Source organism: Lithobates pipiens, unplaced genomic scaffold (assembly GCF_037356315.1).
Source record: "Lithobates pipiens isolate NorthernLeopardFrog02 unplaced genomic scaffold, aLitPip1_a1.2 Scaffold_16, whole genome shotgun sequence".
Classification (NCBI taxonomy): Eukaryota; Metazoa; Chordata; class Amphibia; order Anura; family Ranidae; genus Lithobates; species Lithobates pipiens.
In genome coordinates this window covers 319,427,854-319,440,218 of record NW_027507748.1, presented here as the reverse complement: position 1 = coordinate 319,440,218, position 12,365 = coordinate 319,427,854, and the positions used below count along the sequence as shown (strand labels likewise).

At 43.8% G+C, this 12,365-nt stretch overlaps 1 protein-coding gene across 2 annotated transcripts; it reads right to left on the bottom strand.

The window, feature by feature from the left end:
• Positions 1–298: 298 nt before the first annotated feature.
• Positions 299–11,702, bottom strand: LSM10 (LSM10, U7 small nuclear RNA associated). Of its 2 annotated transcripts, none has more exons than XM_077481683.1 (2): positions 11,563–11,702; positions 299–838 (listed from the first exon to the last, which is right to left on the bottom strand). In XM_077481683.1, the coding sequence occupies exon 2, from the start codon at positions 828–830 to the stop codon at positions 465–467; it is 366 nt and encodes a 121-aa protein (XP_077337809.1). In that variant the 5' UTR covers positions 831–838; positions 11,563–11,702; the 3' UTR covers positions 299–464. The 2 variants fall into 2 exon arrangements, with proteins under 2 accessions (XP_077337809.1, XP_077337808.1); XM_077481682.1 differs by lacking the exon at positions 11,563–11,702 and adding an exon at positions 8,952–9,010.
• Between the last annotated feature and the right edge of the window lie 663 nt (positions 11,703–12,365).

Genomic DNA, 12,365 nt, shown 5'->3' with positions numbered 1-12,365 from the left:
AAAAAAAAAAAAAAGAGTGCATAAGAATGAAATTGTTTTAAATAAAAAGGCAGCACACCAAAGCATTGCAGTGCACACCAGTGCATTATACAAATGCACTGTTCTGTTGTGCGGCCTTTTGGACATGTCACGTGCCGCACATGAGGCCCTCTTTAGCAGATTGACCACCACTGCTCTACTCTCTTGCCATCAAGACACATACATAAAAAAAAAAAGCTTTTATGCCATTTAGTCACATTTCTCACATTATACAACCGCACGCTACCATGTAGCTAAAATAATCTTATTTACACAATAATTGCAGTTTTACCAAAGTGATTTAAAAGAGAGATTTCCTTTAACAAAATACAGGAGGATCTTTATGCTCAGTAGCATGTGTATAGATTTTTACATACACTTCTTAGTAAAACAGCTAGATGTTATACAGCAGTATCGTTTTCTTCAACAGCAGGGTAAAGTGGGCATCATTTGTATTTCTGTGAAACAAATTCTTTTCTTCCCTTTCCACCAAATCCACGGATACCTTGTATTTTCTTTAGCCGTTCTTCAATAGTTTGAATTATATCCACCTCCTCTGGAATATGAATGTAGCGCACATTGCGTCCATTGATAAACAAGTCATCCAGCTTGGATTCCTTGCCTCGACGGTCTGTATAAGTGACCTTTTCTAAGCGTACGTTCATAAAAGCATCTACGTTTATAACTGAACCTTTAGCAGAACTCTCATCTCGCAGCTCCACAGTAGTGGCATGTCCATGCAGTCCTTGTAAAAGGATGACTAAGCTATTTTCTGCAATAGTTCTCTCCTTTACCGAGTGGCTTATTTCCATTATGACAACTGCAAAGTAAAATACAATAATAAAAATTTTAAAAAGTGAAAACATATTGCTCATATGACACAGTGAGGCGAGTTTATTGCATACATAAATCACATTTGTGACACTCATTAAAAAAAGTTAGGGACTTATTCAGGGGTTCATACAAACAAGCACTAGATGCTCATGCTACTGCATATTCAGCATTTAAAGCTGAAGTAAACACAGATTTAACAGTTTCAAAAACATTAAATTTCCGCAACATTCAAGGAATTTAACTGTCACATTGGTTGTGCTCCGAACCGAGTGGCCAAACCATGCAATGGCTGGTGATATTGCTGATCACACGTGCAGCATCATGGCAGTTAAAAATTAAATAGAAGCCAAGATGGCAGCTTCCTTGGCTGAAAATGATAGGAGGGTTTACTTCCACTTTTTATTTATTTCTTAAACATGTATTTGGCATGAGCATGGATATGTCCACAGTTGCTATTTGCATAAAGAAAGGCTTGGGCCCTGTATATGCATTGCAAAAAAAAAATAAAAAAATAAAAAAGGGTGAAAAACCTTCTGTAGTGCAGCAGCCCTCCAGAGCTCCAGCCACAGTCTCATGTCCTCATTGGATAGACAGAGCAGCAGGAGCCATTGGCTTCTGCCAATCAAATCCAGTGACATGTTTTTTGGTCAAAAGCGCATACCCTCTCCCCCCTCCTCCCCGAAAGGTGCCAAATGCGGCATTGGAAGGGGGAGCGAGGCAGCTAAGCGGAACTTCCACTTTTGGGTGGAGCTCTGCTTAAGCACACTAGCAACAGTTATGACCAGAGGCATGCCACAAATGTAACTGTTCTAGGAACTAAATCAAATTTAACCATTTCCCATGCAAAACCCCTTTCACACTGGAGGCATTTTTCCAGGCGCTTTCGCACTAAAAATAGCACATATAAGGCGCCTGAAAAATACCTCATCTGGAGTCCCAGTGTGAAAGCCCGAGTGCTTTCACACTGGGGCGCTGCGCTTGCAGGACGTTAAAAAAAAAGTCCTGCAAGCAGCATCTTTGGGGTACTTTAGGGGTGGTGTACACACAATCCTAAAGCGCCCCTGTCCATTGAAATCAATGGGCAGCAATGCTTTACTGGCGCTTCTAACCTTTTATTTGGCCGCTAGCAGGGGTTAAAATCTCCCCACTAGTGGCTAAAAAACGCCTTTAAGACGACAGTAAAGCGCCGCTAAAACTAGTGGCTGCGCTGTCAATGTGAAAAGGCTTCAATGATAATTGTCACATTTGCTTGTGCTCTCAACCAAACGGCTGGTGGTATAACTGATCACGTGCAGCACCATTGCAACTTCAAATCAAACAGGGGCTAAGATGGCAGCTTCCTTGGCTGTAAGCCATCGTTTACACCGGTGCGACTTATGCGATTTGACAGGTCAAACCGCACCTTGTTGCCAGCAATGGAACAGTTTGAATTGGTAAGATGCAGTCTTTGCGGTGCCGTACCGATTTGAAAACATAGTTGCTGCACTACTTTTGGCAATTTCAGGTGCGACTTGCATAGACATCTGTGCATCAAGTCACACAGATGTCAGCCAAATCGCACTTGAAGTCGCACTGACATGCGGTTTTGAAATCATGTGTTTTTAAGTGAAGTTGCCCGATTTGAAAGCTGCATTCAGGGAGAACCTAGACTAAAGGTTAGGAGGGTTTAGTTGCTCTGTAAATAAGTGGGCTTAGTTTCACTTTAACTGAACGGACTAAATATAGAAGCCAAATGGTGGCCATGCACATCTCCTCCTGATTCTGGCTGCTCTAGTTTTGATCATTTCCCCTCTATATACAGTGACTGGTGCGTTTCCTCACTGGATCAATGCCAGTTACCACAAGTGTCAATAGAAAGCCCCATTCACACCATAACACTGTTGTGAGGTGGGGTTTAATGCAGCCATGCTGCACGTTTTCACAGCACCACAGTCGGGGTGGATTAAAAAAAAAAAAAAAAAAACATTTTATAGGATTTTTTTGGATTTAAAATCAAATTTATTTTAATAAAATGCTTTTGGAGTAAAAAAAAATCTAAAAGGTAATTATTACCGCCCAAAAAAAAAAAAAACTTCCACTTTTTGGAATCCTCCCCGCCTCCAGTGTCACATTTGGCACCTTTCTGGCATAGATCACTGCGACGTTCATGGTGACCTACGCCACTTCCGGTGCCTACTCTGTCCTCCCCAGCTGTCTTCTGGGAGACAGAAGGGACCACAGAGGATGAGCAGCGCGACTCGGGCATGCGCAGTAGGGAACCAGGAAGTGAAGCCGCAGGTGTGGTTTTCACAAAAGTTAAAGTGTCTTCAAAAGAGGGGATAGATTTATGGCATTTTTATTATTTTTTTTATTTTTTTTTAGTAATGGTGGCGATCTGCGATTTTATCATGACTGCAGCGTTGCGGCAGACAGATCGGACACTTTTGACACTATTTTAGGACCACTGGCAATCAATGCTATAAAAATGCACTGAGTTCATTTTGCAAATCTGAATGTAGCCTGACTCTCTCTCTTTGTCTGATGCTTTTCTGTAAAATGTATTTTTGAGCATATGCCTGTAGCAGTGACTGTTTGCTTTCTATGCTTGTTATCAATAAAAATATTTGAAAGTAAAAAAAAAATGCACTGATTACTGTGTAAATGTCACTGGTAGGGAAAGGGTTAAACACTAGGGGGCGATCAAGGGATTAACTGTGTTCCCTGGGCGTGTTCTAACTGTATGGGGGGGGATTGGCTCACTAGAACATGACAGAGATCACTGCTCCCGGTCACTGGGAGCAGTAGATCCCTGTCATGTCACTAGGAAGAACAGGGACATTCCTTGTTTACATAGGCGATTGCAGGCCACTGGCAGACAATCGTGGGGCCACGGGTGTGCACCTGCTAGCGATAACGAAGCGATGTACTGGTACGTTGTTTTGTGCACCCGTACCAATTTGCTGACGTATATCAGCATGAGACGGTCAGCAAGTGGTTAAAGATTCTAACTACCACCAAGAATGAATCCTTACATTTAAAGAGAACCTTTCATTTCAGATCAATCATGTTAGTGGGCATCCATTCACATGCTGCCGCCACATCCCTCGCCTTGTTTTGTCACTGCCGCATCACCAACCATCCCATTAACGCAAATAAGACTGTTGGAGAGTCAACAGCGGGTCAGAGGAGGAGCTTCTGCGGGACAGATGACAGTTGCTCTTTAACCCCTTCCCGCCGAGCGTACGCAGATGTGCGTACTCGGCTTCCGGGGGGTATACCGGGATGATGCCCGCACCTGCAGGCATCATCCCGGTACCGTTTTTTCCAGCGGGCGATTGGCTTTCCAGCCATAACAACCGAAGCGGCTAAAAGCCGCTCGACTGTTATGCCGGAGGAGCGGGAGGGGATGTCCCCCCCTCCCGTCGCTGTTACCGGTGCTCCCGCTCGATCGGGAGCACAGATTCAACATCGGATGCCTCCGGCTGCTGGGGCGGAACTGGAACGAAAGCCGCAATCGGCTTCGTTCCAGTATCCTAATAGTAAACACGGAAGCGACGTCATGACGTCACTTCCCCGTTTACTCGGCTGCCAATGGCGCCGGTTTTTAAAAAATATACAGTATTCAGAATCGCCGTTTTCGGCGATCTGAATACATTGAAGTGTAAAGGAGGGGTGGGGGGGTCTTTTAGACCCCCGATCCCTCCATAAAGAGTACCTGTCACCACCTATTACTGTCACAAGGGATGTTTACATTCCTTGTGACAGCAATAAGTGATCAAATTTTTATTTTTTAAAAACAATTTAGTCATTTTAAAATAAATAATAAAAAAAAATTTTTTTAAAAGCGCCCGCCGTCCCCACGAGCTCGCAAAGCAAAGAAAACGCATACGGAAGTCGCGCCCGCATATGTAAACTGTGTTCAAATCACACATGTGAGGTATCGCCGTGATCGTCAGAGCGAGAGCAATAATTCTAGCACTAGACCTCCTCTGTAACGCTAACCTGGTAACCGTTAAAACAATTTAAAGCGTTGCCTATTGAGATTTTTAGGTATCGTACTTTGTCGTCAATCCACGAGTGCGTGCAATTATAAAGTGTGACATGTTTGGTATCTATTTACTCGGTGTAACATTATCTTTCACTATTATGTAAAAAAATTGGGCTAATTTTACTGTTTTCTTTTTTTAATTCAATGAATGTGTCCCTTTTCCCAAAAAGTTAAAACACCGCTGCGCAAATACTGTGTGACATAAAATATTGCAACAATCGCTGTTTTATTCTCTAGAGCAGTGATGGCGAACCTTGGCACCCCAGATGTTTTGGAACTACATTTCCCATGGGAAATGTAGTTCCAAAACATCTGGGGTGCCAAGGTTCGCCATCACCGCTCTAGAGTCTCTGCTAAAAAAAATATATATAATGTTTGAGGGTTCCAAGTAATTTTCTAGCAAAAAATATGGATTTTAACTTGTAAACACCAAATGCCAAAAATAGACTTAGTCATGAAAGGGTTAAATAAAAAAAAATAGTATTTAAATGGAGCTGATTTGAGTGTTTTTCTGCGCAAATGCAATAATTAAAATAAATAAAAATCCCAACCCTAATATACCTGAATGGACGCAGTGTTTGAAGTGCCCCCATAGCAAGCTGCTTGCTGTGGGGGCAGGAGGGAGGGACCCAAGAAGAGGAGGAACTGGACTGGTTTGTGTTAAACCACTGTACGTAGCAGGCAAGTATAGCACGTTTGTTATTTTATAAAAACAAACAAAAAAAAAACAAGACTTAGGCTCGGTTCACACAGGGGTGGCACGACTTGCAGCGCGACTCACAGACGCGACCTGCAAACAACTTCAGCGGCGACTTGCAAAACGACTTCTGTATAGAAGTCAATGCAAGTCACCTGAAGTCGCCCCAATAGTACAGGAACCTTTTTTCTAAGTCGGAGCGACTTGAGTCGCTAATAGAACGGTTCCATAGTACAGAACGGAGCGCAACTTGTCAGGCGGCTAAGTCGCCTGGACAAGTCGCCCCTGTGTGAAACGAGCCTTACCGCTTAAAAACCGGCCCATAGCCAAATGATAGCTACAGGGCGGTTGGTTAACTCTGGAAGGACGTACTACGACGTCCTCCCAGAATTCTGCTCTCGCGCGCACTCGAGAACATCCGTGACGCCGCATCTCGGTAAACCACCGTTCATTGCGGCCGTTTACCACATGATCGCTCCGTCAAATGACGAAGCGATCACTTGTAAAAAAAAAAAAAAACACAGCGTCATGTCATGATGCCGGTTCCTCCCACCCCTCTCAGTCAAACTAAAATAAAGTAAAATGAATAATAAAAAAAAAAAATGTAAGCGCCCCTGTCCCCGTATGCTCGCATTCAGATATGAACGCATTTGTAAGCCCTGCCCACATATAAAAACGGTGTTCAAACCACACATGTGAGGTATCGCTGAGCAGGAGCAATAATTTTGGCCCTGGATCTCCTCTGTAACTCAAAACATGTAACCAGTAAAAAACATTTAAAGGGTCGCCTATGGGGATTTTTAAGTAGAGAAGTTTGGTGCCATTCCACGAGTGTGTGCAATTTTGAAGGGTGACATGTTAGGTATTTATTTACTCGGCGGAACTTCATCTTTCACACTATGCAAAAACATTGGGCTAACTTTACTGTTTTGTTTTTTTTAAAGCACAAAACTGTTTTTTTCCACAAAAAAAATGCGTTTGAAAAATTGCTGCGCAAATACCGTAAGACCCCTTTCACACCACACTGCCGATGGCGTGGGCGGTAAAATGCCGCTATTTTTAGCGGCGTTTTAACGCCGGATTTGCGATGCATTTTGCCCGCTAGCGGGGCGCTTTTAAACCCGCTAGAAAGGGTTAAAACCGCCAGCAATACGCCGTTTTGCCGGCTGTATTACAGCGCTGCCCCATTGATTTCAATGGGGAGCAGCGGTAAACACACCGCTCCTTCGCAGCTCCAAAGAAGCTGCTGGCAGGACTTTTCCCTGACGTCCTGCCAGCGCACCGCTGTAGTGTGAAAGCCCTCGGGCTTTCAGACTACATACAATGGTGCAGCTTCTTTAAGGCGGATTGCAGGCGCTATTTCTAACGCTATAGCGCCTGCAAAACGCCCTAGTGTTAAAGGGGTGTAATAGTTAAAAAGTTGCAAGGACCGCCATTGTATTCTCTAGGGTCTTTGCTAAAAAAAAAACACATATATAATGTTTTGGAGTTCTATGTAATTTTCTAGCAAATAAATGATTTTTACATGTAGGAGAGAAATGTCAGAATTGTCCTGGGTGCTCCAGAACGCCTGCAGATGCTCCCTGCATGTTGGACCTCTGTATGTGGCCACACTGTGTAAAAGTCTAAAACGTGGTATCGCCATACTCGGGAGTAATAGCAGAATGTGTTTTGGGGTGTAATTTGGGGTATGCTGTGTGTGAGAAATAACCTAATAATAGGACAATTTTGTGAAAAAAAAGGAAAAGAAAAATCTTTATATTGCAAAGAATTGTGGGGAAAAAAATACAACTTCAAAAAAACTCACCATGCCTCTTACTAAATACCTTGAAATGTCTTCTTTCGAAAAAGGGGTAATTTGTACTTTTCTGGCATGTTGGGGTCTCAAGAAATGAGATAGGCCATCAGTACTTCAGGTGTGATCAATTTTATTTTATTAGCACCATAGCTTGTGGACTCTATAACTTTCACACAGACCAAATAATATTCACCAATTTGTACTTATTTTTACCAAAGATATGGAGTAGTATAAATTTTGGCCAAAATTTATGAAGAAAAATTACTAAATTTTATAACAGAAACAAAGAAAAAATGATTATATTTAACAGAATTTTTGGTCTTTTTTTCTTTTATAACACAAAAAATAAAAAACCCAGCGGTGATTAACCACTTCAATACAGGGCACTTTCACCCCCTTCCTTCCCAGCCCAATTTTCAGCTTTCAGCGCTCTAGCGCTTTCAGTGACAATTGCGCGGTCATGCTACACTGTACCCAAATGAAATTGTTATCATTTTGTTCGCACAAATAGAGCTTTATTTTGGTGGTATTTATTCACGACTCCGTTTTTTTTTTTTTTGCGATATAAGCGCAAAAAAAGCGGAAATTTGGGAAAAAAACAATATTTTCTTTTTTCTATTTGAAAAGAAATCCAATAAAATCAAATTTTGTCATAAATTTAAGCCAAAATGTATTCTGCTACATGTTTTTGGTAAAAAAAATTCCGTTAAGTGTATAATAATTGGTTTGTGTGATCACGGACATATGTACGCAAATGATCATGTACATATGTGTGCAGGTGATCACGTACATATGTGTGCAGATAATCATTGGGACATGTGATTTTAGTGGGACATATGTGGGGGACATTTTATTATTAGGGACGTGTTTTTATTATTTGGGGACATTTATGTTTTGGGACATGTGTGTTTTGGGGACATATGTGGGGACTGTGTTTGTACTGTGTGGTGTGTTGACACTACACTGATGATCAGTGAGTAAAAAGCTGTGAAAAGCAGCCCATACTCACTGATCATCAGCCGGCTGCAGCGATCCGCTCTCCTCTCCTCTGCGATGACTTCCGTGTGAGGAGAGGAGAGCCGATTGCCTAGCAACCGGCTGTTTGTTTACATCACATGACGGCCGTGATTGGACACGGCCGTCATGTGATCAGGAGGGCCAATCACAGAGCCCTCCTGCCGATCTGAGATGTGCCGTGTCCGGGTGACACGAGCACATCGGGATCGCGCCGCTGCGCGGGCGCGCGATCCCGCTACTCCTGAAGGACGTTCCTGAACGTCCTATCAGGAGCAGGCGGCTCCCACCCGGCCGTATATATACATTGGCCGGGTGGGAAGTGGTTAAATACCCCCAAAAGAAAGCTCTATTTGTGTGAAAAAAAAGCCAACATTTTCAAATGGGCACAGTGTTGCATGACTGAGTAATTGTCATTCAAAATGTGAAAATCCGAAAGCTGAAAATTGGTCTGGTTATTAAGGGGGTTTAAGTGCCCAGTGGTCATGTGGTTAACATCACTTTAAAGTCATTGTAAAGTCTGTCTTTTCTCTTAAAAATAACAAACATGTCAGGCTTCTTACACATGAAACTCCTGTTTGAGCATCCACTTTTTTTGTATTTGCGGGCATTTTCACATATATGCATTTGCGCATTTTAAAGCGGGAGTCCGCCGGGACTCAGCGTTTTTTTTTTTTTTTTTTAAAGTCAGCAGCTACAAATACTGCAGCTGCTGACTTTTAAAATAGTGACACTTACCTGTCCAGCGTGCCCGCGATGTCGGCACCCGAAGCCGATCTCTAGATCGACACTCGAGTGCTGCCGCCGCCATCTTGGGTATGGGAATCAGGAAATGGAGCCTTTCGGCTTCATTTCCCGGTTCCCTACTGCGCATGTGCGAGCCGCGCTGCGCAATGAGGACGGTCCCCGCTGCCTCTGGGATCTGCGTGTTTCCCAGCAGGCAGCGGGGCACTTGCGGAAGGGGGCGGGCACTTGTGGAAAGGGGCGTAACGTACGCCCCTTTCCGCAGAGAGCTAGCCCGGAAGTGGGTGTAGTTACCTGGATTATCCAGGTAACTGCACCCCCTCCCCCCTGAAAGGTGCCAATTGTGGCGCCGGGGGGGGGGAAATCTGATGAGCGGAAGGTCCATTTTAGGGTGCGTCCTCGTTCTGCAGAATATAAAAAATGGGCAAGAATTGCTGACCAAAAAAGCTGATTTTTCAATTTTTTTTTTTCACTGAAGACTGCACAGCACTTGTTTATACGCCTGTGTGAATAGACACATTACAAATTAATGATCTGTATTTTAGTTCAGTAAAAAAATAAAACCAGCTGTACTAAGCTTTTTCAAGCTACAGTGTGCAAGAGGCCTTATACTTACCTGCTCTGTGTAGTTGGTTTTGCACAGAGCAGCCCAGATCCTCCTCTTCAGCTCTCATTGCCCCTCTCTGCTGTTGAGTGCCCCCACATCAAGTAGTTTGCTATGGGGCACCTGAGCCGAGTCACAGCTCCCCTTGTCCATTCAGACATGGAGACCAGGTTTGGCCCTGCCCCTCTCTCCTGACTGGCTAAGTAACAGCAATGGGAGCCAATGGTGCCACTGCGGTGTCTCAGCCAATCAGGAGGAGAGTCCCAGACATTGCTGGATAGAGATGGGGCCTGAGGTATCTACACAGGTTTTTTTATACAAATGCATAGATTAAAAAAAAAAAAAAAAAAACTAATATTAACCCCCAACCCCCCCCAAAAAAAGCCTTCTGTGTACAACAGCCCTCCCGAGCACCTATCTGAGGTCCCTGTCAGTCCAGCAATGTCCACAAGTGTCTCAGCCATCCAAAATTCTTCCTCCTGATTTGCTGAGACACAGTAGCAGCACCATTGGCTGCTGCTGCCAAAACGGCAATGGCACCATTGGCTACTGCCAAAGTTAGCTAGCCAATCAGAGGGGAGAGGGGCCGGGGCCCTGTGTCTGCATGAACACAGGGAGCTGCGACTCACCTGCCCCTATAGCAAGCTGCTTGCCGTGGGGGCACTGAAGAGGATCGGGGCTGCTCTGTGCAAATTCACTGCACAGAGCAGGTAAGTATAATCTTTGTTACTTTTATAGGAAAAAAAAAAAGCGAGACTACAATCACTTTAACCTTTAAACCCCAACCCAGTGATGGCGAACCTTGGCACCTCGGATGTTTTGGAACTACATTTTCCATAATTCTCATGCACTCTGCAGCATAGTTAAGCATCATGGGAAATGTAGTCCCAAAACATTTGGGGTGCCAAGGTTCACCATCACTGCCCTAACCCCTTACAAAAAATAAATAAAAAATTACAAAAGCAAATGAAAAACAGCAACAAAAGGAAGAAACCGATATTTTCTCTATTCGCCAATTTAAAAAAAGCCAAAGCTCAAAAACTCTTTAAAAGGGTTTATATATAAAAATAACATGCAATGATTTTGTACAGAGCAGTCTTGATCCTCTTCTTCTGCCGTCCCCTGCTGGTGCTCCAGGCTTCTCCCCTTCATTAGGTGCCCCCATGGAGAGCTGCTTTCCATGGGGGCACCTGTGCTGGCTCACAGCCATCGAGACTCGGCCACGCCCCCTGGATTTGATTGACATCAGTGGAAGAGCCTATGGCTCCTGCTACTATCAATCTGTCTAATGAGGAATAAGACAGTGGCTGGTGCCACCGCGCATCACTGGATCAGGCAAGATAAAAGGGGGGTTGGGGAGCTGCAGCACAAAAGGTTTTTCACCTTAATGCATAAAGTTCATTAAGGTGAAAAACCTTTAGGGTTTACAACACCTTTAAATACGCTGTACACAATCGCTCAAAAATGTGCATACAAGAAAAAACACGCCGCTCAGGTGTGAATGCAGCGTGTTGCAGCTTGGTCTTTGTGCTGAGAGCACATGAACAGTCATCTAGCAGCACATACATGAAACATGTAGGCATTACAGCCCATTCTTTCTTTGCTGCACATGTGTTGGCCAGTCATGAAGATCTCTTCTCATTCAGGTTATGTATACAAAGAAGGAAGAGATCCCTCCCGAGTGGGTCAACCGTGACAGGAGTTTTACGGTTACCCTTTAACACTCCGTCCAAAATAAAGACATGTGACTGCTGCCCTCAGCACAGAATGGAGTCTGTAGATGATGGGCATAGCAGGCAGTGCGGTTATGGGTGCTGTGTGTTCACCTCCTGAGTGCAGCCTCCGATTACACGGTATGATATGAACCCGCCACACTTCTCTCCGGTATCTTCTCTTCCCGCATTTCTGCCGGGCAAATGACACAAACAGCCACGTGATCGCACTCTGCCGGGGAATGTTCACCTCCCGTGACTGACAGGCGAATGCACCAATCACGTATAGCCCGGGGGGTTAGTCAGCGCATCTGCGCACTAGCAGCATAGTGTAGGGCTGTTGTTGTAGGTGGTGATAGTATCTGGGCTTACATTGACACTACATAAAGGAAATGAAAGTGTTTGTCATTGTAGTAATAAAAACAAAATCGTTTGCTATATATGTATATATATATATATCTCCATCTATCTATATATATCTAACTAGATATATATATATATATAAATTTGATCTATTTTTTTTTAAGGAGATGCACAATTCTATTGCTCTCAGACACTTATATCTAAATCTGACCATAGTTTGCCCCATTTTCAGCAGAATTATCCTGAATCAGCTGCAATTCAAAGTGTGGGTGGCCTTGTCAGCACCTTAATTCTACTTTTGTAGAAGGAGCCAGGTGATAAATTATTGGTGACTGCATTCAGTCAGAAGGCGGCTGGAAGTTTCCTCCATGCAGGCTGTTTAGTATGTGGAAGTGAGCGTTTACGGTGGCTATGCTTCCACCCCCACCCCAGAAAGCGATCCACGATGGACTACTTTTCAGAACCATTTGGCAGATGCTGAGAAGGCAATATGTCACCTGCTTTACTCTAGGTTAACATCTATGTGTTTTTGCGTGCCGCGCTTTCATGGGAGT